This window comes from Podarcis liolepis (genome assembly GCF_965112155.1).
Source record: "Podarcis liolepis genome assembly, chromosome: 2".
In the NCBI taxonomy this organism is placed as follows: domain Eukaryota; kingdom Metazoa; phylum Chordata; class Lepidosauria; order Squamata; family Lacertidae; genus Podarcis; species Podarcis liolepis.
In genome coordinates, this window is record NC_139555.1 from 5,010,163 (window position 1) to 5,037,597 (window position 27,435).

At 46.2% G+C, this 27,435-nt stretch overlaps 1 protein-coding gene and 3 long non-coding RNA genes across 41 annotated transcripts in view; 2 read left to right on the forward strand and 2 right to left on the reverse strand.

Annotated features, from left to right (window-relative positions):
- Nucleotides 1–5,124: 5,124 nt before the first annotated feature.
- On the reverse strand, nucleotides 5,125–6,538 carry LOC310700270. Its single transcript, XR_014522548.1, has 3 exons — nucleotides 6,380–6,538; nucleotides 6,158–6,184; nucleotides 5,125–5,297 (listed from the first exon to the last, which is right to left on the reverse strand). It is a non-coding gene; the product is annotated as an uncharacterized lncRNA (long non-coding RNA).
- Nucleotides 6,539–12,599: 6,061 nt separating this feature from the next.
- On the forward strand, nucleotides 12,600–16,627 carry LOC310700272. The gene is made up of 3 exons (XR_014522550.1): nucleotides 12,600–12,735; nucleotides 15,610–15,940; nucleotides 16,256–16,627. It is a non-coding gene; the product is annotated as an uncharacterized lncRNA (long non-coding RNA).
- Nucleotides 13,350–17,263, reverse strand: LOC310700273. Its single transcript, XR_014522551.1, has 4 exons — nucleotides 17,106–17,263; nucleotides 15,579–15,881; nucleotides 14,931–15,092; nucleotides 13,350–13,448 (listed from the first exon to the last, which is right to left on the reverse strand). It is a non-coding gene; the product is annotated as an uncharacterized lncRNA (long non-coding RNA).
- Nucleotides 17,264–27,264: 10,001 nt separating this feature from the next.
- The window catches only part of SMARCC2 (SWI/SNF related BAF chromatin remodeling complex subunit C2), a 30,151-nt gene continuing 29,980 nt past the window's right edge, over nucleotides 27,265–27,435 (forward strand). For all 38 annotated transcript variants that reach the window (XM_083489475.1, XM_083489483.1, XM_083489490.1 and 35 more), the window contains exon 1: nucleotides 27,265–27,426. In XM_083489475.1, the coding sequence (XP_083345601.1) occupies nucleotides 27,316–27,426 (111 nt within the window). In that variant the 5' untranslated portion in view covers nucleotides 27,265–27,315. The remainder of the gene's footprint in view (nucleotides 27,427–27,435) is intronic.

The following is a 27,435-nucleotide window of genomic DNA, read 5'->3' on the forward strand; positions in this document are numbered from 1 at the left end:
GCTCTATTTAGCAGGAGAACCTCTGCTTCTTAATGGCGGTATAGGAGGGTTTTCAGCAGGGTAAGTACTTTTGCACTCAGCACCTCCCTGCCTCCCACTTTCCATTCTGGAGCAAGAGCCAGGTACTGAGATGAACTGTGAGTGAAGTCCACTCCCCTCTGTCCCTGGGGGGAACTTGCAAGGATAATTACCCTCAATCATTCTTGTTTTTCCTTCACCAACGATCTTCCGCTATCGTGGGAGTTGCCTCCACTAAGGCAGACCGGAACCGGGAGCCGAAAAATGTATGTCTTTTAGTTTTTGAGTTGTGTGACTCAGATTGAGTCTAGTAGACCCAAAAAATTAAGCAATGTGGACCAAAGGTGCTTCTGTGATTAGGGGCTGTAGTGAAGTTAGGAAATTTCAATAGACCAAACTTTGGTCAAGTAAGAAGCAAAGCATTGTGGGAAGACCAGAAGGCCAAAGGATTTATTCTTGTTCTTGTTGCTTTAAGTGGAGACTTGCTGTCTATGGGAGTGAGAATCCTTATCGTGGCATCTGCAGAAAGAAACTTCTCCAAGTTGATTAGTGGTATTCTAGCACCTGGTACTTAACAAGGCTGTCTGGGTGTGAATGAGTTATCAACCCTAATCACACTGGGAATGGGTATCTGGTGAGTCTCTGAAAAATAAGGAGGAACTCTTTGATCCAAGGTCCTGAGAATTAACAAGCTCAGCTGTCACAAGTTAAGTTATTAATCAACTAGCTGACCATTGGTGAATTTAAACATAATCAAGGATTTTGATTGGATCTGAGTTCGGTTTCCACGTGAGTTTTAGAAATAAAGACCCTAAGAAAGAAGCCGTGGGCGTGCTCTGCAATCCGCCCGTCTGTCAGTTGCCATCCTGACAGTCATCTTGCTGCATTGACATGTGTGTCTTTGTAATGAAGATCTCTTCTGTGTTTGAGATGCGGATTCTACTGAGGACTTTGAAATCATTCTAACTTTGCCTTTGCTCTCATTTGTGAGTATGTTAGCTACTCTACCATGTTATTGTTTTCCTCTTTGAAACAAGAGATGTCCCTACTTTTTAAGTATGTTTAATCTTGTTTTTAAATAAAATTTTAAAAGTGTTACGGCTAAAATCTGGGTGCGGGGCTACTCTGCCACCCAGCTCGTCGGACTAGGTCCGCGGGTCCCTGCAGAAGAAAATGAGCTCAGCCGGACAGGAGCAAACTGCAGAAGATCCAAGTTTATTGCGCAACAGGTTCAAGGCGAGATTGAACAGCGAGAAAGGGGTGACATGAACTTTTGAAATTTCCCTCCATATCCCAGAATACAGTGCAAAATACATCCCAGTTACATCATGAATACATTAAGAAGAGGTTGGGTTACACAGATTACATCACGAATACATTAGGAAGAGGTTGGGTTACACCGGATTAACATATGGAGGAGGGAGGGGGGAATATGTAGAGAGCTGGAGATATGCGCAGATAAGCACATCCTGAGAAGACAACGGTCTATGTATGCATAGTCTGTCACCTGGCATCGCCCGGAAGAAGGGCTTGGCAGAGCGATTTGACTAGATTAGGGTCTTGACACCTTGCTTGAGGGATCATGGAGGACAGGGGGGGTGTCATGGGGTCCTAGAGAAATTGAGCAAATTGGCACGTTGATTTTCTATGAATTTTATAGATTTTAGTCCCTTTTGACATTGACAATTGGAAATAAATGGATATATTGTAGCGAAGAAGGAGGTGAAGAAGACATCCCCCCCCTTTCGTATCAGTCCCCCATTCGGAGATAGATTTGCATTAAAGTTCTGTAAGAACTTGCAAATCTTTTCTCCGCACCCTAAATCTCGGTGAATGTAGGGGCTCCCTGTGAGTGGGAATAGGCTCTAATGGAAAAGGAGGTGGGTTGAGCAGGGCAGGAAAAGAGGGAGCAACACGGACGAATACAATGTACGCGCGTGTTATATAGATATGCGCTAAATAATACCAGATGTGTGGCTTTATGCAAACCTGAAAGGGACTTGCAAGCCATGCCTCTTACAGTCATTTGCAAGTATAGCAGTGCAGGTAGCTGCATATAGGGTATTATATAAAAGAACACCTCTTGTATTTTGTTGCTAAATTACTCGTGGCATCCTAGCTCTTGGGAGAAACATTTTCGATAGTGGTGTATGTTTTACATTTAGCAGGAAGGTCCACTACTGACTGAAAAATGCAGTTTGCTTTTTAGCCCCACCGTTTTTGTGTTCTCAGATGCCAAGCTAGCTCTTCTGTGGTCTCACACCGGCATAGTGGTACAGTAACACATCCTGTTGAATCCCCTCAGGGCTTTCATTTAACCATGTCGCCTGGCACTCACCATAGCTGGCACAGGTTTTGGACACGTCATGAGAGAAATGTCTTCGCCTTGGCCACTCTATGGGAGTTTATCATTATAGGCTCTGGTCTTGCAGTCATGGGAAGTTGCTCACTTGCACTTTAAGGACCAAAAGCTAGTTGCAGCCTGGATACATGTGCCCAATTCCAGCAGAGTCCAATTTGAATTTATCTTGCCCCATGGTTCTCAACTTTTCAAAACCAATATGTTAAAACCAAAGCCATTCTTTAAGGGGGCATTTGTCCAAATGAGTCAATTTAACTCTATAAGGGACCATTCTTGCTACTTCAAGGCATATACACGTTTCTTGTTATCAATAATAATATAACATATGGTAGTCGTTGTTGTGTATTGAGTCAAAGGATTTTATATCTGTATTATTATTGTCTGCATTTGCATTAGGGTAAAGTAACTGCCTTTTGGTTTCAGAGGGTACAGCTACTATTGGTTCATTTAAGCTGCTGTATTTGGATCCTCTGTCTTATTGGTTCCCTCCAAAAGGCAGGACTGTGATTGCCTGATATTGTTCCCTCCAAAATGTATCCTTCCTAGCTAGTCCCCTGTCCCTATAAATGTAGCTTTCCTCTCCCCAGACCTTAGTTTTTAAATAAATTTTTAAAAGGGAACTTTCTTTTGTCTTGTGTGCCATTCTGAGGGAAAGCCTGAGTCCAGGGCCTGACCAATCAGCCGCTACTGTATCTGTTGAATTTCTGCCTGCAGTTTGCGGAAACAACTTGCAGGGTGGGGCAGCCGGTAACTAGGAAGGATAACCTCCTCCCTTGGGTTAGACCTTTGGGTGCCCTTGTACAAGGGAGTGGTGGCAGCAACTATCCTTTTTTGGTGCATTTTGTCCTGTAAAAAGGTATATGCCTCCGGCCGCCATTCCTCTAAACCTGATCCAGCTGGATGGTAGGACAGGTGAGGGAGGGGCGAGTGGCCAGAGCATTACTACAGGGGCCCTGAAACTTAAGTTTCATTCATTTCATAGTCTCTGGCCTTCTCCCTGAATGTCCCATGATGTCAGCAGGCAAGGCATTGTGAGCCCATGGAGTGATTTGCTCCCTCACCCTTCCCTCCCTGAGCTGGCTGTGGTACCCAGGCAGAGAATGACACCCCCTCCCCCCTCCCAGGTGTCTCTAAGGCCAGACAGCTCCCTCCTTCCCTGCTGACACCTGATGTCAGGGGGTAAGTTTTTGTGTGGCCTCAGTCAGCCTCCCCACGGCACTCGGGCACTGGGTTCTATCATATGCCTCTGCGCCACTACCACTGGACAACAAGGAGGAGACTGAAAGACAGTGGCCCCATTTAGCTTTCCCGCTAGACACACTCCACCCTTCAGTTTTCCCCTGGCTAAATCTATTTCTTTTTAATGCCTTCAACAAGTCACCATGTATTTAGGTTGGGCTGCATTGAGGATAAACACACTGAGTTTGAGACCCATTTACTCCATTAGCCTTCAGTTGCTGTATCATCTAACCAAATTTGATTCTCATCTAGTCAATCTCAGTGCTTGGTTTTAATAATAAACACGACCAGAAACAGCATATGGTGAGGCTTTAGAGAATATTCCAGAAATGGTACCTCAGAAGGGTTGAGTATGGTTATGCAGGTTGTTATGGAAATTACTAAGGGGGGAGCACATCTTTAAAGTTAAATATTACAAATATTATGCCTGAATGTATCTTTTCAACTTAACAGCTCAGGGAAGTTACCTAGCTTTAAAAATAATATAAAATCATCTCCTCTCCCAGTTTCCTCCATTCCAAAGCTATTTTTCCCTTGAAAATGGTCTCCAGGAAGTTCCCAGAGGTGACAATTGCTGGGCTCATTGTTAGCCAAAGGAAGCCAAATCTCATCACTTGACTCGCATCAGGCTCCAGACATGCAAAGGAACTTCTATTGTACTTTTGGGTGGTGGGTAATCTTATACCTGAGTCTTGCCCTGCCATGTCTGCCTATGCTAATCTTGTACCAAGGACTTGTCTGGACATGTTTCCCAAGGTTAACCCCTCCCCTTTTCTGACATGTCAGTGATGTAGCAATGATGTAGCAATGATGCTGTACGAACTGTATTCTGGGATATGGTGGGAAAGATTTAAAAGTCCTTGTCACCCCATCCTCGGGGTTCAAATTTGCTCTTTGAACCTATTGAGCAATAAACTTTGGTCTACAGCTATTTGCTCCGGTTGGCTGGACTCCTTCCTTTATTCCGCAGGGACCCGCGGGCTCAGCCCGACGAGCTGGGGGACTGAGCAGCCTCACACCTAGATTTTTTCCCTAACATGGTAAAGAAGAGACACATTATTTTTCACCACTGTGCCACACCTGGGGAAAATGGTGAAATGAGTACCATGTTTTTAGTGGACAAGGTTTGCACACACAATCAAAATGTGAAAAGGCAGCACCCACTTTGGCTGAGCAATCGTATTTGTACGACTCTAGAGAAGCTTGTGTGCAACTAGGGAAATATGCTGACTGGCACGGGACCAGTCAAAAAAAGAGATCAGGTGCTACTACTGCTTTGATGTACATCTGTGAAGGTGAGGATTAGAAATGCGTTATTAAATAATTAAACGTGGAAATGTAGTTCAAAATGTGTTCCTTACTGACTGGAGCTGATCCTTCAAGCTCTAATAGCATGATGAGTCCTGACACTGTAGGTTGGAGTGTTCTGACATGGAGCCACATTCATATTTTGCATATGGTACATGAAGGATGAAAGAATAAAGGCACACATTTCCCACACAAAGTTGTTGCAACTAAAATCTCTACTTTATTGGTATCATCATTTAGCATCCAAATGTGTTATTGTTGACAACCAAATCCTACTAGCGTCCAAGACCACAAACTCCTAAGAGATCGCATAGAATACGGTCTTGAGGCACAGAGCGTTGGAGAACATCAAGCTCTGAAGGTATAGGATCTGGAATGAGAGTTGAAGACAGGATTGTTAGTTCCTTTCAGGGACACAGACTCCATGGCTGTCCTGTGCCCTTGGCAGCTCTGCGCTGTCACAGCAAGTCTGCCTACTTAGTTTATTTACAGGAAGGTCTTGCACATCAAAGACGGCATTTCTAGAAACAGTTGGTCATGGATGTGACCAGAAGGGTGGCAATTCTGGGCATTCAGGACCTGGTGGAAGATGTGTTGTCAAGCTAGGAGGGAGCAGTGCCCACAGTGCTATTAAACTAAACATACATGTGAATGGCCGATTGCCCCCAAAAATCCAACACAGTCAAATCTGATTTCAAAAGATGAAACAACTAAAAATCACGGTGTAGCCTTATGAGGCTTTGCCGTCGGGTGGGAAAAAATATTGCGCCCGGGAAAGGGAAAATGGGAGTCAACAGACACTCAAGGGATAGCTTCAGAGAAAAAGCTTTATTTCTACCATCCATGAACTGGTAGAAGGAGCAAGTGTGATAGATTCCCAAAATCACGGGACGGGCAAAAGTTGAAAAGCAAAGTCAAGAGGGTCAAATCAGTGATCATCACCTACTTGGGTGGTTCTAATAGAGCATTAGATAAATTCATGGAGGACAAATCTATCATCTGCTACGAGTTGAATGGAACTGCAGGTGGGCAGATTACTGCTGCGCTCATCGGATATTGCAGGCTTCCCAGGGGCATCCTGCGGCAACTGTGGGAACAGGATGCTAGACTGGATGAGACATTGGCCTGATCCAGCCCGTTCATCTTATGTTTGTAGGGAAGGGTAGCAAACGGAGGCAAACAGTTTTGCTGAGAAATAGTGGTTCCCATTTTGAATGCCAAGATACTCACCCATCCCTTGTTCACCTTCATATGGTCCTAGAGGGAGAAATTAGGAAACCGTGAGACCTCCTTCCAGTCATTGGCAGCCTAGGTTGGCTGAAGTTATTCTACTGCCCTATTTACCTAAACCTCATGAAAATTCATCAGCATTAAGGGGCCAATTTCCCTGAATAAACACATTTTCCTAATCCTTCTATCAGTAAAAAGCATAAATGAGTGTCAACTACTTACGTGCGGACACCATGGCAAAAGCAACCCAAGCAACCAAAAGGAGGACCCACAATTTCATGACGATCGCTGAAGAGGAGAGGAAGATTCTCAAGATTCTTGGAGGGACGTCACAAACTGACGGTTCACCTGGATCCAACTTCTCTTTCTTATAAAGGCACAACCTTCCAATCAAATGTGTTGGCTGAGCTGATGCGGTTTTGGAGCCTTGAACGGATTAGCTAGTAAGCAACCTTTGTCTGTGACCCCCTCCCCCCGTAAAAATAAACAAGACAGCATGTGATGGTGTGTGCAATGTGCCATGGGCTATGTGCCCTTTCTTAGGATTAAGTCTTGGTTTTTAACTGCCACTGAATTCAATCTCCGCCTCACCTCCAAGGAGAGACCCTTAGATAAACTATGGCCAACAGCAACCCAAGTGTTTGTGAAAGCGCTCAAACTCCTTCACAGACTGCCAGCTGGGAATGTGGCCTTCCACCTGACCTAGCAGAATTTGAGGATCGAAGTGGAGAAGGCCTTTCCCTTTTCCCTTCCTACCACCACATGCTTTTCATAGTTGTTTTACCCATGTTCTGTAATTTCTTCTCCCATTCTTCTTTCCACAGTCAACTTGTGCCTTATTGCCTTCCTCAAAACCTGCCACTTTCATCTCATTTCTGGTTCTTCTACCCTCCTGTATTGTTGGACTGTATGTATCATGTTCCTTTGCACCACTACTGTTGGACTTGATGAGGAGGAGACTAAAAGACAATAGCAGTTTTAAACCAGCCATTAAGCATACATAATTTAATCCCTAGCACATAGTCTGTGGCACATGACAACCATCATCACCCGCTTTCTAGTTTATTTCTGCCCGAGAGGTGTCTTCTGTTTGCTAATCTATTCAGGATGAAACGGTAGTTTCATCAACTCTTCCAGCATGCTGGGATGGTGCTTCATACGTTCATGACTACAGGATGAAGGTCCATCAAAAATGAAAACAACAAGGAGGGGGAAGGAGGAGGAAGAGCTGGATCCAAACTCAACTGCAGATTGTTTGTGACTTCCAATTATCTGCAAGCAACTTTCCGTGAGCTAGTGCCCTTCAGGTATTTTTAGCAGAAAAATACCATTAGAAATGATACCTAAGTCAACACAATGCCTTAATTTATGACTGATTCAGTGAAGCACAGTGCACAGATTATACAGTGCATAGAATATGTGATCAAAAAGGAAAAGCTTGGCAAAGGATGGCAGATGATGACAATGTGAACACATTATATTATCCTCAAATGTTGAAGGTAAATTTTCTCTGGCTGGGAAGAACATTTGCCACATAATCCCCATCCAAATGTTTGCCCATCCAGAGAAAATTTACCTTCAATATTTGCAGAGAACTTTTGGCTCAGTACCAGTGTTTCCAGAGATAATGCAGTGGAATCCAACATTTTGCAGTATTTGAGAGCCAGCATGCCATAGCAAGCAACATTTGAAAACACCTAGAGCAGTGACTGAGTGCAACACATGCACTACGCAGACAGGCAAGCATTTTGGCTTAGAAAACTGAACTATTTCTTCACAGCTGAGAAGGCAGCCCCCCCCCCCCAGCACATTGGATCATTCTGAGCCCAACAGAGATCCCAATTGCACCTCAGGATCACAACAGGATATCACCAAGACTACAGCAAGGTCAAATCTGTGCCTTGTTGAGCCTCCAAACTCAAACAAGCCATCCACATGTGACCACATCTGATAGGTAATGTGAAGTGGCTGTTCTGCTCCCTTTCACTCCCAGCTCCACATCATGGGTGAATCCAAGGTTTGAGCCTTGAATGTGGCTAATGGTTGTGAGGGAGATAAGGAGGCAGTTAGCGGCTTTGCCAGGTTCCCTGCCTTCTGCAGCCCGACCAGAATGAAATGAGTATTGTCTACCTATATCCAAAGCTATAAGATCCAGCTTCTTTGGGAAGTAATCTCTTTCTGCTTTCCTTTTTCTGAGGCCAGCAAGGGTGATCTAAACTAAATACGATGTCACACTGTGAGTGGTGCCAGCCCTCCCCTGCCCAAGACCACCACTTGAGAGCAAGAGAGTACTATATTTCAGGTCACCAGTCCCTTTTGGGTTTCTAACCAATCTTCTAAGTACTGGCATTCCACGGCCACCTTTCAGTACTAAAGTCTCTGACTTTGCCACACGCTTCATAGCTTGGTCAAATACAGGGTATAGGCTGAATGACCAAATCTTTATTATTTTAGTAACATATAACAAGTAGTTTTTTTTCAGTAGCAGTGTTTGCATACTTTGGAATTCAAAGCATTGCTAATAACTCTATTCCTAATGCACATCTTAATCTTACCATGCGCTATCCCTTACTCCTTCACCTTCCACCCTGCGCTTTCCCTCACACACCTGTTCTAACCACTTTCCATACCTTCAGCCAATCAGCACACGGCACGCCCCAACATTCCATCCCTTCCTTACCCCCCCTTGCACCTTACCTGGTATCTTACAAACTATACAAATAACCTGCATAATGTTTAAGCCTGCATCTCTTAATATGCAAACCTGGGCAAGTTAGTTTCAATGACAAACACCACACAGGGCCGGCCCAACCATAGGGTAGAGTGAAGCAGTCGCCTTAGGCTGTTGAATTCCATGGGGCTGAGCAGTTGCCTGCAGTTGCCACTCCTGCCACCACCGCCAGGGTCACATGGCAGCCTCTGGTGAGATCTCACAGAACTCTTGCAAATCTTGCTGTGGCGGGACCCCAGTAAACAAGGCTTCGACAGAAGCAGGGGCGGAGGTGACACCTTTCCAGTTTGCCTCAGGCGGCAAAATGGGCTGGGACACCCCTGACACCACAAGTATGTTTTGTTACATATGTTTCGGAAAATCCCTTTTTAGCTTTTTGAAGGGGCTGGTTACTGCCTTGCTTCAGCAGGCTGAGCATGGCATGATGCCTGATGGTTGCACAACCTACAACTCCATTTACATTTCGCTAAAGGATCTCATATGGTTAGATGGTGGGGCGTTCACAACATCAGCTGTTGTTACCAATTACTACTACCATGGAATGGTCACGGAGCTTTTTTCTTCTTCCCCATTTCATTGCCATCTGACCCCACTGCTTTCACCTTTTTCTCTCGCAGTGTTTGTCTGTCTATTCACATAGGCACACTTATAATTAATACACCACTTGATGGTAAATCACTTCAAAGTGGTTTCCAAAGCGGTTAAACAAAGTGGCCAAAGAGAAACTATTACATACCCTGTTTTCCAGGGACAGTCTTGGAATTACAGAAGCTGTCCTGGTTTCTGGGTTTTCCGTTTCCCTTCCATCCACATCTCTGAGAACAAGTAAAAGTGTATGTGTTTGTGTGCGCGCAAAAACAGAGTCCTGTTTATCTTGAAAATAAAATACCTGCACCAAATGAAGGAAAGGGTGGCACTGGCGTACGAAGCCCTTACTATAACATTGAAGGAAAAGGTCACCAGTCCACTTTAATTGGGTGTAGATGTGCATATGACGGCTATGTGTTCAGCTAACTAAATGGAGGAGAAGCATCCTGATGTAGAATAGGATGTCCCCATTTTCTTCAGAGAAATGTTGGAGGCTATGCTATTATGGAATTTACCTATGAGAGGGTTGTGCTTTTCAACTGCACCAAGTAATGTTTCTGCAATGCCCGAGAATGGGTGAACTGAGGAGCAAATGGAGCTGTGTTCTTGCACCTAAAATAAATCAGGCAAGGTCAAGCAGCCCCTGAGCTTGAGGCGGGGCCAAATTAAACACCACTTGACATCCCTAATCCCTACTGTAGTCTGCTCTGTCCCCAAAATCTGTATGCATTTTCCCCTGACTCTGTCCTCAAAGTTAGTTTTTTTTACAGTAGACCCCCAACTTACATGAGGCTTTTGTTCCAGGGATTATGCATAAAGCCAAAATCACATACAGTCGTAACATTTTGGGTGCAATGGTGGGTAGGATTTCCAAAGTCTTTTTACTCCTTCATTTATTCATTTATTTCAATTTCACCAAGCGCATAAAGCTGAATGCATGCGTTAAATGCATGTAAGTTGCAGGTCTGCTGAATACATTTCTTGCCTCATATCATTCAGTTCTGTTTCCCCTTTTTTATTTGCGCTGCCATGTGACAAAGAAGTTGGCATAATAATTATGGGGATCGTCTGCCTTATCAAGATATTGTCCTTTCCAGAAGATCCATTCTCTGATGGTGTGATTTCCGTAAACTGTACCTTGTTAATTTGTAAAATCCAAAGAATATTGCTCTCACCTCTAATCCAATCCTGGAAACTCTTATTGTTTCTCAAAGTCCTGTTTATTTGAGATAGCCATCCACACCCCTCATCCCATTGCCTTCTCTCAATTGTTTAGGCAAAGCCAGCATCCATTCAAGCATTCATTCATCAACTTTATAAGTTATTACAGTGCACTGGGAATTAAGATAGAAATAATAGATGTAATTTGTTCAGTTCAGTTCAGTTCATAAATTGATTGTTCTACTTAAAGGCCACGACAAAGTTGTAGCAATAGTATTAATAAAATAATACAGAACAAAAGTCCATGATGAGAGAAGATATCAGAGACACAAACAAGCTTCAATTTAGCGTGTTTTCATATTAAAACTCTGGATCACCGTAACAATTTATAGCAATTTCATCTAATTCCTTTCTCCTAATTTATTCCTTTATTTTTGCAGCCAGTGTGTGTTATGAAAGAATTATGGTTACCAAAAAGAAACTGAACCATTTCTACTGGGTATGCCTGCTTGCTGGTGTGAGCAAAGGTTCCAGAAATGATCTCTTGGGTCTTTCACCCGAGGGACTTTGCTGTAGCGACCATCCAAGCCTGCAGTGGGCATCACTTGCAGGAGAAACGCAGCTCAATAAAGGCATCCTTTTTCTGCCATTGATCAAGAATGCTAAGTCAAGGGCTTCAGCTTTCCACTGGACAAGCACAGTGCGGCCACCATTATACCTTGCTTCTTGTCACCGGAGAGCCAGCAACAGGGGTGTCACAGAAGTGTATTTTCTGCATTGCCAGAGGGTTGAATTAGATGGGTTTTGAGGCCACTTCCAAGGGTTGCAGTAGAGCCGTCTTTCCCATAGGGCTTAGTGGTGCGTTGCGCCAAGGCGCTGGTCTCTTGGGGCGCCCCAGCAAGTGGGGGAGTTGCTCGGCTTTGCCGGTGGCCTCCCCTTGGTGACCGCCAGCTGCACCCCGCCAACCATAAGGCTAGCGGGTGTGCAGCTTCCATCCTAAGCCTCTGCGGGGATTGCTCTCCTCCCGAGGAGGCTTTGGAGGGGCGCAACTTCACTCCCAAGCCTCTGCAGGGATCACTGTCCTGCAGTGACATGGGGAAGAGTTGCGCCCCCCCCCCCGATGACTGGCAGTGTGCAGCTATGGCCACCTCAACACTATCCGTGGTAATTTGGAGGTGCTGGGCGGATATTTGCACCCCGGTGCCACATCTGCTAAAGACAGCCCTGGGTGGCAGAGTAGGTTTTGTCTCACTACACTGAGTCTACCAAGAACTAACTTAGTTGGTCTTTAAGGTGCTACTGGAAGGATTTTTTTATTTTGACTATGGCAGACCAACACGGCTACCTATCTGTAACTACACTGAAGACAAACACAGTTGTAAATTTTAAATGGGATTTTTACTTAGTATCAACAAGCATTTCTGTATTTGACAGCAGTATGGAAATATAATGCAAAAGAGAAACTGGAACAGACAATTCAGGAAGGCCACTTCTCTTTCTGTTCCTAGGTGCAAGGCCTATTTGTTGTCTGATTTTCTCTCAGTGCAGTGGGTCTTTATTAAAGACTGTTGCTTATTCTGATATCAGCCCTACGATTCTCTTAACAGTGAATGAAAATGGATTGACGGCTATTCAAAAAACAGAAAGCAATGTGAGTGAAACATTTTTTTTTAAAAGGAAATGGTAATTTGAAATGAAAATATTCCCCTCTGAGCATATTTTACAATATATTCTCTAATCTTCAGTTGTGGTATTGAAGAAAAAGAAACTTTGACCGAGCCCTCAATGGAAAGAAGCACATTTTTGGCAAAAAGTATACTTTGGCCCTTCGCCAATGAAAGCGTCATTTGAAAGCTTCTGTTTGCTTTTTGCTTTTTTTGTGAGCAGGATTATTTCTGATTAATGAACTGGTTCTGATTGGTCCTCAATGTCTTTATAGGCCAACAGAAGCACTTGACTCACCAGTTCTTCCCAGCAGTCCTTGAGCCTCTCTGTCCACCTGGAAGCCTCTGCCTGATCCCTGTTTCTAGCTCTCCGAAGATGAATTTGTGGCTCCCTCTCCTGCTTGCAGGCTACGCCTTTGTTTTGGTGGGTGCAGGTAAGTTCTGTTTGTGAGCACCTTCTCTTTGGCTCCTCAGTCAAGAGTAACGTCTCCTGGCTTTAGTACAATAGCCATTTTCAATCTTGTGCTTTAGATAGGGCTTCAGTTCAACGATTTATAGTCATTTGCTTACCTTTTGTGAGCTCTTGAGGAAAAAGAAGAAGGAGGAGGAGGATGAAGAGAAAAGAGAGATTGAACCAGAAGGCTTTTGGCAAACAACAGGTTGCAGACTCAGAAATCTGAAAAGCTTAGTGGCTTTTGTTTTAAAAACTGTAAAAAGGCAATACCTTGCAAAATAAATGTGTAGTTGGAGAGTTTCTTCAAACCTTTATTTTCAAAGATGAACTGCATCAAATTCCTTCCCACCCCTCATCCCTACTTGAGATCAGTTTTTTGGAGGAAGCCAAGAGAGAATCTTGAGTGAATAACCAAGAAACCAGTCTATGTCTTCCACCAACCCCATGCTACAGACCTCCAGGTATAGGGCACTATATAAACTCAATAAATAATAATATTAATAATAATAATAATACAGCCTGAGGGCCAAAGACAAAGCAACCCATTAACTCTTAGCAGGTAGGAAAATCAAGGGATTCCTTCTGAAACTTCAGTGAATTACTACAAAGGTGCTCTTGGAGGAAACTGATTTTCTAGATCCATTTCTATCAGGGTTTAGGTTTGGTTTTGGCACAGAAACTGTATGATGACCTCTGTCAAAATGGCGTCACGCGCATGCGTGGAAGCGGTGAAACGCGACCCACACACGCACAGACGCGCAGTTGCATCTTACCTTCGCATCCTGAGGTACCACTGTATTAAAATACCATGCTTTCAACACACACACAGTGGCAGAAGGAGAGGAGGGAGGAAGTGAGATATTAAGGTTGCATGGATCTTGTCTTCCACCCCCACCCCATAGGTACTTCAGGCTTTCCAACTGCTCTTCCTTAAAAATTGAAGGAGAAGGGGCTGCAGTTCTGCTTCAAGCAGCCACTTCCTGCTCATTGTGTGTATTGCTCTGCAGGGTCCTGCAGTTTTGCAGCCTTTGCAGAGGTAATGAATATGAGAGAGAGAGAGAGAGAGAGAGAGAGAGAGAGAGAGAGAGAGAGAGGCACATGCACATATATACATATACACATACATGGAGCCTGGAGAAACTGGCTAAGCAGGTACACTGAAAGGTCCTGCCGGGAACCTTTAAGGGGACTAGGCTAGTCCCACTAGTTCATGGACTGCACGCCACTGCTGGAGAGGCTGTCCAGGTTAGGGTGCTTTGGGATGGTTCTGGTCCTACCTGGATGATAATTTCAAGAGGGTGATGTTTAGCAAGTGCTCTTTTGCCCCATAGAGCCTTCCATGTGGGGTTCCTCAGGGTCCGATTTTATCCCCCAGCCTGTTTAACATCTACATGAAACCACTGAGTGGGGTCATCCTCAGATTTGGAGTACATTGTCAGCAATATGCTGGTGACACTCAGCTCTGCTTCTCCTTTACATCTGCAGGCGGGGCAGTGGATGTGCTGGACCATTGTTTTAACTTGGTATTGGACTGGATGAGAGCCAACACACTGAAGCTCAATCCAGATGAGACTGAGGCACTGTTAGTGAGCAGTTCCCTAGACCAGATGGATGGGAAGTGGCCTGCTCCTGATGGGGTTATGTTGCTTACCAGGGCAAGACGGTTTGAACGTATTACACTGATCCTGGCCAAACTGCACTGGCTGCCAATTAGTTTCTGAGCCCAATTCAAAGTGCTGGTTTTGCCCTATAAAGTCTTAAACAGCTTGGCACCACAATACCTCAAGGACTGTCTCTCCCCATGTGAACCAATTTGGACGCTGAGATCAGCATCTGTGGACTTTTTCATGTGCCTCCTCTGCAAGAGGTCCAGAGTGTGGCAACACAATAATGGGCCTTTTCTGCGGTTCCCTGTTTGTAGACTGCTCTCCGCAGGGAGCCTCGCCTGGTGCCTTCATTACATATCTTTAGGCACCAGGCAAAAACATTCCTCTTCTCCCACACCTTTGGCTAATTAAACTATCATTTGCCTTTGAAGCTTTACGTTGGGGGGGGGAGTATTGTTTTTGTTTGTTATATTGCAAACTGCCCTGTGATCCTTGGATGAAGGGCAGTATAGAAATTTAGTGAATAATAATACAAAAGGTAACAGGCTACAATCCATTATACACTTACCTGGAGGACACATCCAATTAACTCAAGGGGTTTACTTCCAAATAGGATTCTCCCAAATCTGATTAAGGATTTCTGCATAATATTTCAGAAGAACGAACTATAAAAGCAAGGTAGGTTCGGAGTCTGTTGGTGGGCTTCTCTGATAATTTTGCCAAATAGCAACTTTGAAAATATGGACTTAAGGTTCATAGCAAAGCTGAACAATGAACTGGAGGTAACTAAGTCCATTATTAGAGTGGACCAGCTTCGGCCAGGAGGAGGAGGAGGAGAATGCAGCTGCTCCGAAGAGGACAACCAGAAGAAGGGCAGTGTATGAACATTTGGAACAAGACAAAGTTGTCTGGTTTTGTATATTCTTTTTGGGTTCTGTGAAACAGAGAGGGGAAGCTCCCAATTTCCACCAAATCATGCCTATGGTGCCACCCTGTGGTCTTGTTTATTCGTATAAGTTGTGCCTCATGGCTCTGTACCCCTGGACCGTGAATTTTTTTCAAGCTGCTAGAGGTGTCAATGGCCAACTCTGTGTAGGGGGAGGATATGTTGGTTTTGCTTGTTACTGTGTTATATATTTCTGTGTGATCCTTGGAGGAAAGGAGGTATAGAAATTTAAATCATAGTAATAGTCATAATAATAATTCAGAAGAATACAGAGTTGTCATGTTTTGTGTATTCTTTTTAGGTTCTGAGAAGCAGAAGCGAAGAGCTTTTGGTTATTTCCAGTACATGCCTTCATCGCATCTGTGTGGTAAACTTGCTTCAAAGGTCTATGAGCGCCGCCGGATTGAGCGCCCCTGGCTCATAGTATCTTTGGAAGGTGCTAGAGAGGACAGCAGCCTGCTCCAGTTGAATATGACACTGGGCAACGTGGTTACTGGAGAAGAATGTCTCTTAATGACAAGACTGACAAGGCGTTCCAGAAGATTTGCTGTTTGAAAAGATGCACATACCCCTCTGTAATAATAAAAGCAGAGATTGATTCCTGCTAAGGAAGCAAAATAAACCTGGGTTTTGTTTTGTTTGTTCTGTCAGTGTTTGTAAAAAAGCAAAAAGAGAAGGAAAGGGTTCTGACCTCCCTTTATCTCTTCAGCCTGGCCCTCGGACCCTTGTCTGCATAAAAGAGTCCACGAGGATATCCTTGCAGAGTTTTATTCTTAAAAGTCCTTGTGCAAAACACGACTGAATAACTATACACACCAGCACCAACCAACCCAAACACCAGCCACAGCCCAAACTAACATTTCTCACTTATATATACAACCTGCTGCAAGCCGCTGAGTCATGCTGACCCAGCTTTATTCGCATTAAAGAAACAGCGGCCATTTTAGCCGTGACATGTTCTTCCTGAAGCGTATGGATATAGTGCAACTAAAATGAATCTTGCTTGTGAAAATTAGGATTTCCCCTCCTCCTCCTCCACAGGAAAAAAGACAACAAAGATCAAAGGCAGTCGAAATGATTAAAAGTAGTCCACAAAGCTTTAGTTTAACATGCAATTCCACCCTACATGATATTCCTGTGAATCAGAGTTTATTTCATGCCCTTGTTGTAAGGGCTGTCTATCCCATCCTGCAGGAATTGAAGCAAGTGAGGCACATCAGCCAAAGGAGGAATAGGATGCATAGCAGATTTAAGAGGGTTCACCTGGTTTGGGGGTGGCGGGAGAGAAAGGACTGGTCAGTGGAATGGACATTGCTATGTGCCATTCGCACAGCCGAGTCCTTACTCACTAGCAACAACAAGTCACCCCTGAGAATACTCTAAAAGCAAAGTTTTGTTTCTTGCCTGAGCAGAAAAGGCTACAGCAAGTGATCAGAAAAGCCATCAGAGGCTGGAACCCAGATCTTTGTTCACACCCAGTTTTTATAGTCATATGAGTGCAAGGCATTCAGCGGTATGGTCTAACAGTCACCCTAGCCACAAAGACAAGTGTATCCACACACAAGATGGCTAGGCGTTTTTTCCTGCTCATGTATCTAAACCTTGCATGCTTCTGTCACTTTCCTTCACACACTTCTCTATTCTTTCTTGCGCGTCTCTTAAGCCTGGTTGCTCCATGATTACAATAAGAATAAAAACGATCATGTTACACCAAAAGGGTGTTTGATGGGAAGAAATTCAGAAATTAAATAAATAATGATCATTAGCCTTGTGATATATAAGAACAGGGGAACTCACAGTTGCAGTGCTGGGCATTATTTTGGGAGCATCACATCATTCGGACATCCCGGCAACATCACAGTACTGAGCACAACAGACTTAAAGAGAACCAGAGCATCCACTATATGATGAGGGTTCATTTCCTATCGTATTTTGTATGTTTGTTGCATGGAGTTATGGAAAACATTTCCTGATGAGTATGATCAATTGCATCATCATCATCATCATCATCATTTATTTATCTGCCATCCATCTGACTTGGTTTCCCCAGCCACTCTGGGCGCTTCCAACCAATTAAAACACAGTAAGACAACAAACATTAAAATCATCCCTAAATCATAATAATAATGAGCCAGGTTAAAATATGAGGTCCACAAAGAATTTTTTTTTCTTTCAAAATGCCCACATTATCCAAATACACAATTCTTACATTTACTGTACATGATAATTATTATTGTTTTGAGCATTTTTGTATGTTTCCAGTACTGTACAGTCATACCTCGGGTTGCGAACGCTGCGGGTTGCGCGTTTTCGTGTTGCGGACTGTGCCGAACCCAGAAGTACCGGAACGGGTTACTTCCGGGTTTCTGCGCTTGCGCATATACAGAAGCACAAAAATGACATTACGCGCATGCGCAGAAGCGCTGAATTGCATCACGCGTGTGCACAGACACGGCGCTGCGGGTTGCTAACATGCCTCCCACATGGATCATGTTTGCAACCCAAGGTATGACTGCACCAAAGTGGGGAGGGGACTGCCCCCTGTGGTTTCCTCCAGTGTGGATGCAGGATCAGGGCCTCAATCAGCAGGGCTTGCTAGTGGAGAATATAATATTCTCTGCTTAAATGATGAGCAGGTCAGAGGACTTAAACAAGTAATTGCTTATTATAGAACCACAGTGTGTAGAACAGGTCTTCTCTTCTTTTGCTACTCTCTAATTTTGCCTCCATAGTGTGTGGATTGTTTGTAATCTTGACAACCTCTCCAATACTCTTTCCCGCTCCCTGACACCGCCATTGCTACGTGGCTTGCTGCGTCACCTGGCCCCTGGGCATTTCCTGAGCTGCGTGGCGCTTGTTCTATTGGCTGGACTGAGCGACGTGTCACCTACCTCCATGACTGTTGTACCAGAACTGGTGCCAACATTCTGGGCCTGTCTTGTTCTCAACTGCCCACACTCATCTATGATGCTAGAAGCTGCCAATGCCAGAAGTGGGAGTTGGCAGTAAGTTTTTTAATGGTTGGCACTGACTAATAGAAACAGTTTTAAAAAGGCGCTATTTCTCCCCTCTTTCCTTATTTGATAGTGTGTGTGTGTGTGGGAGGGCGTCATTGCTTTTTGTTTCATTATGTATTTCGTGTTCTCATTTTGTATTCTTTTGTTGTGAACTGCCTGTGATCTTCAGATGAAGGGCAGTATACAAATACTCATCACCATCGTCAATCCAGTTGTTCAGTCCAGTATTCATTGTTATATGTGTGCAAGCAGAGAGGGCCTTTTGACTTGCCCTGGCCCTTGTGTGATGGTCCAAAACAGAAATAAGCTCACCTGTCCATCCTTAAATCCAAGGGAAGTGTAGCCTTGTCATCCAAACTGACACCAAACTGGGAGGGGTGGCTACACCAAACTGGGAGGGGTGGCTACACCAAACTGGGAGGGGTGGCTAACACCCCAGAGGACAGGATCACACTTCAAAACGACCTTGACAGATTAGAGAACTGGGCAAAAACAAACAAGATGAATTTTAACAGGGAGAAATGTAAAGTATTGCACTTGGCCAAAAAAAAATGAGAGGCACAAATACAAGATGGGTGACACCTGGCTTGAGAGCAGTACATGTGAAAAGGATCTAGGAGTCTTGGTTGACCTCAAACTTGACATGAGCCACACATCCGAAAAAAGAAAAACACACAATCTGAACGTTTTTCTTTTTTTTTCTTTTTTCTTTGTAATTTTTTCTCTGTATTTTCATATATGTCTGTTTTTTGTGTATAACTTCAATAAAAATGCATTTAAAAAAAAAACAACCCAAACTTGACATGAGCCAACAGTGTGACGCGGCAGCTAAAAAAGCCAATGCAATTCTGGGCTGCATCAATAGGAGTATAGCATCTAGATCAAGGGAAGTAATAGTGCCACTGTATTCTGCTCTGGTCAGACCTCACCTGGAGTACTGTGTCCAGTTCTGGGCACCACAGTTCAAGAAGCACACTGACAAACTGGAACGTGTCCAGAGGAGGGCAACCAAAATGGTCAAAGGCCTGGAAACGATGCCTTATGAGGAACGGCTAAGGGAGCTGGGCATGTTTAGCCTGGAGAAGAGGAGGTTAAGGGGTGATATGATAGCCATGTTCAAATATATAAAAGGATGTCACATAGAGGAGGGAGAAAGGTTGTTTTCTGCTGCTCCAGAGAAGCGGACACAGAGCAATGGATCCAAACTACAAGAAAGAAGATTCCACCTAAACATTAGGAAGAACTTCATGACAGTAAGAGCTGTTCGACAGTGGAATTTGCTGCCCAGGAGTGTGGTGGAGTCTCCTACTTTGGAGGTCTTTAAGCAGAGGCTTGACAACCATATGTCAGGAGTGCTCTGATGGTGTTTCCTGCTTGGCAGGGGGTTGGACTCGATGGCCCTTGTGGTCTCTTCCAACTCTATGATTCTATGATTCTATGATTCTATCCGGTGATTTGGGATGAACAGCTATGGGCTGCCGCAGCACAGGTAGGAAGTTCATGAACGATGTAATGACACGAAGTGGGGCAGCTCACAGAGATTGTCACCAGTGCATCCTCCTGACATGTTTCCCACTGAGGCATTCTTATCAAAATGAAGAAGGAAACATTGCTGGGTTGCTCCACTGCCACTGGAAGGGCCATTCAAACTTTGTTGCTGAGAGAGGGCCTCCGACCATAAGTTTGAAGCAACACCTGCTCATCCGTCTCTACCACCATCCAGATTTATGCTTTTTGGATAAACACAGAAGCCTGGTGCACGCAAGTAGGAGTTGGGAGGCTGCTCCCATAGGCAGCATGAAGCCTCCTTTCACAGCTTAGTTGCTGGGGTCAGGGAAGGTGGAGGCAGCCTGGAAGCTGAATCTCTGAGCCCCTGCACCTCCATCACATGGGGGCTTCCAAGCTGCTCCTGAAGCCAGCCAGAGCCAACTGCTCTGGGCTGCTGAGACTGCTGCTGCTGCGTTTCCCGGGGACATTAGATGAAATCCGGGGACATTCCGGGGATAGAATTTGTCCAGGGACTTATTCGCAAATCCGGGGACTGTCCCCAGGAAATGGGGACGTCTGGTAACCCTAGCCTGCCGATCGCCTCTCCCTCAGCCGCTCTACAGCTGAGGTGGAGGCGGCAGAGAGGCTCCACGCAGCGCCCCCCACCCCCATGGGCGGCTTGCCCCACCCTCGGCTGCAGGATGCACAGGCCACACCCGACACCCGAGTGGCTAGCTACGCCACTGAGAAGAACCCTGATGAATCCCATCTAGAACAGAATCCTGTTCTCACAGTGGCCAGCTAGATGCCTATAGGAAACCCTCAAGCATATACCTTCCAACACATATGTACCCACCAGAAGGAGCTTGCACCTTTGCTAGTGCTCTGTACAAACATTTGAAATGCGCAATATTATTGCATATACTGGGCTGTTTACGGGGCAGTGCTAGATTAAACCCAGTGGAGGCCCTTGGCAGTCAAAATCTGGGCGGGGGCAGGCCTCGCGCGCACGCTGGAATAACATTGAACTAAGAAAGGTTGGTTGTCGTTTTCTTTCAAGATCAAATCAATATTATTTTGACCCATTGTCACTGGACCCCTAAAAAGTATGGGGCGTATAGGCCAGTGCCTACTCTGCCTATTTGGTAATCCAGCCCAGCCCCTTTGGCTGGAGGAGAGAGAAGAAACAGAAGTTGAGGGACGCCTCCTGATGCGCTGCAGCTGTTCCCCACAATGAAATGGAAGGCTCAACATTTGTCAGGCACTTTCGGATGCTCAGCAGCCCTGTGTGGTTACAACAACCCTGAAAAGTAGGCCAGTGCTATGCGCTTCCCAAATTGCAGCTAAATCCCTCGCAGATTTGCATCCAACCTCTGCTTAAAAGCCTCCAAGGAAAGAGAGTCCACCACCGTCACAGAGAGTCTTACCATCAGAAAGTTCTTCCTAATGTTTAGTCCGAATCTCCTCTCCTGTCCTCCCCTGTGGAGCAGCAGAAAACAAGCTTGCTCCCTCTTGCAGCCCTCAGATATTGGCTCTCCTCTCTCCTCTCAGTCTCCTTTTCTCCAGGCTAAACATACCCAGCTGCCTCAACCGTTCTTCATGAGGCTTGGTTTCCAACTGCCTCAACCGTTCCTCATCAGGCTTGGTTTCCAGACCCTTCATCATCCTGGTTGCCTTCCTCTGCTCACCTTCCAGCTGCTCAATATCCTTCTTCAACTATTCAACTAGCCTGCACTGACCGGCAGCAGTTCTCCAGGGTTTCATATGGGGGACACACATTCCCAGCCCCTCCCCCCCCCCCGGAGATGCTGCCCAGGACCGAAGACCTGCATGCAAAGCAGATGGTCTAATCCTGCGCTATGGAGACCCCTAGCCTGCCTTGAAGGATGTGGGGGTGGTCTCCCTTTGGAAATGGGGCCGCAGGAAGAAGGATGTGAAATGAAGATGCAGCCCAGCTGCAGGCGGAACAGCAGGTGCCTCCAAGTTCTGACAGAGGAGCATCACCACTCAGGTGGGGCCAGGGCCAGGTGGGAGGGTTGCCACGGTGACAAGGACCTGCCCTCCTTTGTGACACCTCTTGATTCTCTCTTTAAAGCCACTGACTTGCAGGGGCCATTGTGGGTTAGTAGTGAGACAAGTGAAGGAGAGAGGAGTTGGTGGTGGTTGGAGAAGATAAGGAGAGGTGTTCATTTGATTGTTATTTTGATTTTTATTTGATTTATTACTTTTATTTGATTCATTTGATTTCATTTATTTTTATTTGATTTATTTGACTTTTTATTTTAACACTTTTATTTTACTTTTTTATTTTATTTTTTGTTCTTTATTTCCCATATTTTTTATTTTACATTTTTATTTTGTGCACATTTGGTATATATTTTGTATATATTTATTTTGTGGATAGAGGAGTAGTTAGGGGTAAGGTAAGTGTTAGGTTAGGGTGGGGGTGGGGTGGGGTGGGGTGAGAGTTAGGCTTGGGTGGGCATTTTAGATAGTTAGCTAGTTGAGAGGGGAGGGTGGGATTTTTTTTGTAAACAAAATGTGCAGACTAAGTAGGATTCCTTCCCTTTCTCTTGGTCTCCTGGGAGTGTGGTGTGAGTCCTGGGGTCCCCTGAAAGCCTTGACTCTCTGGAAATTGACCCTGCCAGTCTTCTCCAGAGAGCTCAGCTCCTCCACACACTTCCCCTGCCTTCCCCTTTTCTCTCCCCTCTTATCATTTATTATGACATTCCTAGTCCACTTTCCTCCCAGGAGCTCAAGGTGGCCTTCATGGTTCTCCCGGCCCCCAATGGCTAGGCTGGCGCAAGGTCCACCAGGGAGCTTCATGGCTGAGGGGGGATTCGAACCCTGCTCTCCCAGGTCCTCCTAGTCCAGCCCTCCAACCACTACACCTCTGCCTGGCTCCATTTTCCATCTCTCCAGCTGCCCTACGCCATCGGCCTTCTCCCCCTTCCTGGGGGTCTCTCTGGCTCCAAGGAAGACTCCACCCCCTTCCTCATGTTCTGTTCCTCTTCTGGGGTGGGAGCCATTGTCAAAGAGAAAGAGGGAAGCGTTCGTGGTGCTAGAAAAATAGCCCTGGGGGTGGGGGGGTATGCTTTTGCCCCAGCCTGACAGCAGCTAGTCTCCCAAGGGCAATAATATGATATCACCTCACCTTCTTAGTAACTGTGGTTCTCAAAGGGTGTGGCAAGAGAGGATGGCAAGACAATCAAAGAAGCATTGAAACATTTCCGTATTGTATCGTATCATAATGTGTTTGTTTTGTCATTTGCAGAATATGGATAGATAGCTTTTCAAAATGAGAACAAGAGAAAGGCTTCTTTGTGTCCATGAGATGAGTTTGTTTGTCTCAAAATTAGACCTACAATCTTACCTTGGGTTAAAGACGCTTTGGGTTAAATCTTTTCAGGTTGTGTCCCGCGGTGACCCGGAAGTACGGGAAAGGGTTACTTCCGGGTTTCGCCGCTTGCACATGCGCAGACGCTCAAAATGACATCGCGCGCATGCGCAGAAGCGGCAAATCTCGACCCGTGCACACGCAGACACGGGGTGCGTTCTGCTCATGTTGCGAACGGGGCTCCGGAATGGATCCTGTTTGCAACCAGAGGTACCACTGTAATGTAAACGTGATTACTTGGCAAAAGCAAGCTCACACCTCCCATGGAGTTTGTATACATAAAGTACATATGTAAGAGGCTCGTTTATAACTGCATTTTGGGATGATTCATGTTTTTTATGTAACTGCATTGTTTTATACTTCCTGGAGGTCCCATGATCATATTATAAGTAGTTGTGTTCTATGCTGTAAGTCAACCAACTGCCAAGAGTTGTTTCGTTTCTCAATGTATTTCTTATCGATAGAAAATTAAGTGTGGCACAATCCATTTTTTACTCTGAAAGTGCAGCTTAGAAAAAATGTTTGAGATCCACCGTAGTAACGCTATGGGCCTTAACGGGATGCGGATGGGAAGGTCAGACGTGGCGGCGACGCCCCTTCTAGCGCTCAAGCTCCGCCTTCGACAGCCCCGCCCCCCTCTTCCCCCCCCTCGCAATTGGAGCTTCTCCGCCTTCCGTTGAAACGCGGCGACGATCGCCGCCCGCCCTCCCTCGCGATTCTTAATCCGCTTCCCTCCTCGGTTCTTTTCGTTATACAGTATTCTATTTTATTTTGTAACCCGGGGGAGCGGGATGCCCAGTTAAAAGGAGACGGCGCCTCCCCCCATAAAAACGAGACCGCCGTCACGAACAGGATTCGAACCTGTGCGGGGAAACCCCATTGGATTTCGAGTCCAACGCCTTAACCACTCGGCCACCGTGACTCTCGGGCCAAGGCTGCGCGGAGCTCCAGCTAGACCGGCCCGCCAGGCGGCCTGGACCGACCGCGGGAGCGCGAAATGGGCGGCGGGGAGAAGCCCGGCGGCGGAGGAGGAGGAGGAGACCCGAGCGCCGCGTCTCCCCGCCCCCTCACGCGCCGCCAGAAAGGACGCCCGGCCCCGGCGCCTTCCGCTCGCCTCAGCTTCGCGACCCCCAAATTCCCCTCAGCGCAGCGCGGACTCCATTTTTAATACGAATATTCCCGATAAATTCAGCCCCCGCCGCCGCTGTTCCCCGCCTTCCCGCCCGGCCACGCAGGTCCCCTCAGGCCGCGCTGAAAGCCGCGCGGGGTTCGTGCTCCTGAGCATGTGCAGAATTCCCGCCTCCCTCCTTGCGCGTCCGGGGCAAGTTGCCCGTCTTTGAGGAGGCTCCTGAGGGCATCGCTATCCCGTCGCCTAGACTGGGATTTCAAGGGCTCCGAGGTCACGGCAGACACGGAATCTTAGCGACTCCCAGCCTGGGAATTAGAGCAGCCCAAGCCTCTTCCCCCAGGGGTGCTTGTTGGGGTCGGACTAGATGACCCTGGGACCCTTTCCGACTCGACAGTTCTGCGATTCTATGTCCTGCACGCCTTCACTTTGAATCATGGGCCTGTTTGCCTCGCCAGCTTCCTTCGAGAGCACAGGCAGGATATGTATTCCATAAATAATGAGCCTGGAAATGTGTTCATGGGCATCACCACTAATTAGTATTTCACATGCTGCAGAGCTAAGTCTTGGAACAGGGAAAAGGTGATTGCCCCATCCTTGCACTCTGTGTTACCTGGACACTTCTGCTGCCACTCCTTGCGTACACAAAATCAGTTGGTTTAGTAATAATAATAATTTTATTATTTATACCCCGCCCATCTGACTGGGTTTCCCCAGCCACTCTGGGCGGCTCCCAACCGAATACTGAAAACAATACAGCATTAAACAATTAAAACTTTCCTAAACAGGGCTGCCTTCAGATGTCTTTCAAAAGTAAAATAGTTGCTTATTGCCTTGACATCTGAAGGGAGGGCGTTCTACAGGGCAGGCACCACTACCGAGAAGGCCCTGTGCCTGGCTCCCTGTAACCTCGCAGTGAGGGAACCGCCAGAAGACCCTTGGAGCTGGACCTCAGTGAACGATGGGGATGGAGACGCTCCTTCAGGTATACTGGGCTGGGGCCATTTAAGAATCGGCAACCTCCTGTAAAAGGATGTAGTTAAAAGGCGAGGTCCGTCCTTGCATCTCCCAGTTATGATAAATGGTGGCTAAAGTGTGTCACGGGGTAAGGTGGGGGGAACTTTCCTGCATTAAACAACATGTCCGGCACTCAAGACTGCAAGACTGTCTGATCTGCAAGCTTCGCTCCTTTATTCTAGACGTGCAAGGAACACTGGCTCTGGCTGCTCACATTCTGCATGAAGTGCCTCTCTCCTTTAGGATTGCTTTGATTGCCTTCTAGTTTGGCCCTTAGAATAACAGAATCATAGAGCTGGAAGGGATCACAAGGGTCATCTAGTCCAACCCCCTGCAATGTAGGAATCTTTTGCCCCACCTGGGGCTCGAACCCACAACCCTGATAGTGCTAATGATAATGGAAAGGTGAGGCATTATTCCCAAGGGCTCTGGTGCAAAAGAGTGAATAATGTCATGAAGCTCCCCGGGTGACCTTGGGCCAGTCACCATCTCTTAGCCTAACCTAATTCTCAGGATTGTGACGATGAAATGGGGAGGAGGAGAATCCTGTACACCACCTTGAGCTCCTTGGAAGAAAAAGGGGGTATATAAATGAAATACTGTAAATAAATAAATTAATATAATGATATAAATGCACCGTATGAAGCTGCTGTTTCTGAGATGTCATGTAATCAGAATAGTTTTAATGTTGTTGTTTAGTCGTTTAGTCGTGTCCGCCTCTTCGTGACCCCATGGACCAGAGCACCCCAGGCACTCCAGTCTCCCACTGCCTCCCGCAGTTTGGTCAAACTCATGCTGGTAGCTTCGAGAACACTGTCCTCCCATCTCATCCCCTGTCATCCCCTTCTCCTTGTGCCCTCCATCTTTCCCAACATCAGGGTCTTTTCCAGGGAGTTTTCTCTTCTCATGAGGTGGCCAAAGTATTGGAGCCTCAGCTTCATGATCTGTCCTTCCAGTGAGCACTCAGGGCTGATTTCCTTCAGAATGGATCGGTTTGATCTTCTCGCAGTCCACGGGACTCTCAAGAGTCTCCTCCAGCACCAGAATTCAAAAGCATCAATTCTTCGGCGATCAGCCTTCTTTATGGTCCAGCTCTCACTTCCATACACCACTACTGAAAAAATCATAGCTTTAACTATACGGACCTTTGTTGGCAAGGTGATGTCAAGTTTTAATCTAACAGACCTTAAACAGAAAGATGCTTAGATTATCTGTTGCCCCTCTGAGCATGCACTGGAGCTGTGAAGATTCCTTTGTAATGCATTTCTCAAAATGCATTTGTGTCGTAAACGTGCCTTACAATGATAAACGCAATCTAGGCCTTGCCTGCAGGTTTACAGTACAGAGGAAACAGGAAAACAAGCAAATTCATGAGCCATTTGCACCCCAACCCAGCATATGGCCTGAGCCTTGTTTTCTTATTTCTCCCCAAGGGATCCCTTACTTCTGAATTCCGTGATCCCACTCGCACTCAACCCAATTGTTAGCTACAACATTTCGCTTTTTAGCCCCCCCCCCCCCCATTTTCAGCCCTCGTCCTACATTTCCTGAACTGAAGAAAAGAGGGGAATTTATTCTTGGCTACTTTCAGTCTCGACTTCAATCCGTGTCCTTTCCCATCACTAAACAGAACATTCAGTCCCAAAATATATACATACATGTGTATACATGCATGCATATTATATACACCCACACTTGTTTCCGGTGGCAGATGCGCCCGACCCCTCGCCGTTCCCCGCACTTCAGCCTCCGCGTCTTGCGGCTCTCCGCCTGCAGGGGGCGCTTCGCCTCCAAACCGTGGCCCGGCTTTCCCCGCTTCCTCCCTTCCCCTCTCTGCCCAGTAGGGGTCGCTGCGTCGGCCCGCGCGGGGCAGCGGCCGCCAGCAGAGGGCGCTGCGAGGGCCGTGGCGGCGGAGGCGGAGGCGGAGGCGGCGGCGCGGCCCAGGCCGGCGGCGCTGGGAAAATGGCGGTGCGGAAGAAGGATGGCGGCCCCAACGTCAAGTACTACGAGGCCTCGGACACCGTTAGCCAGTTCGACAGCGCGCGCATCTGGCTCAGCAAGAACTACAAGAAGGTAGCGGCC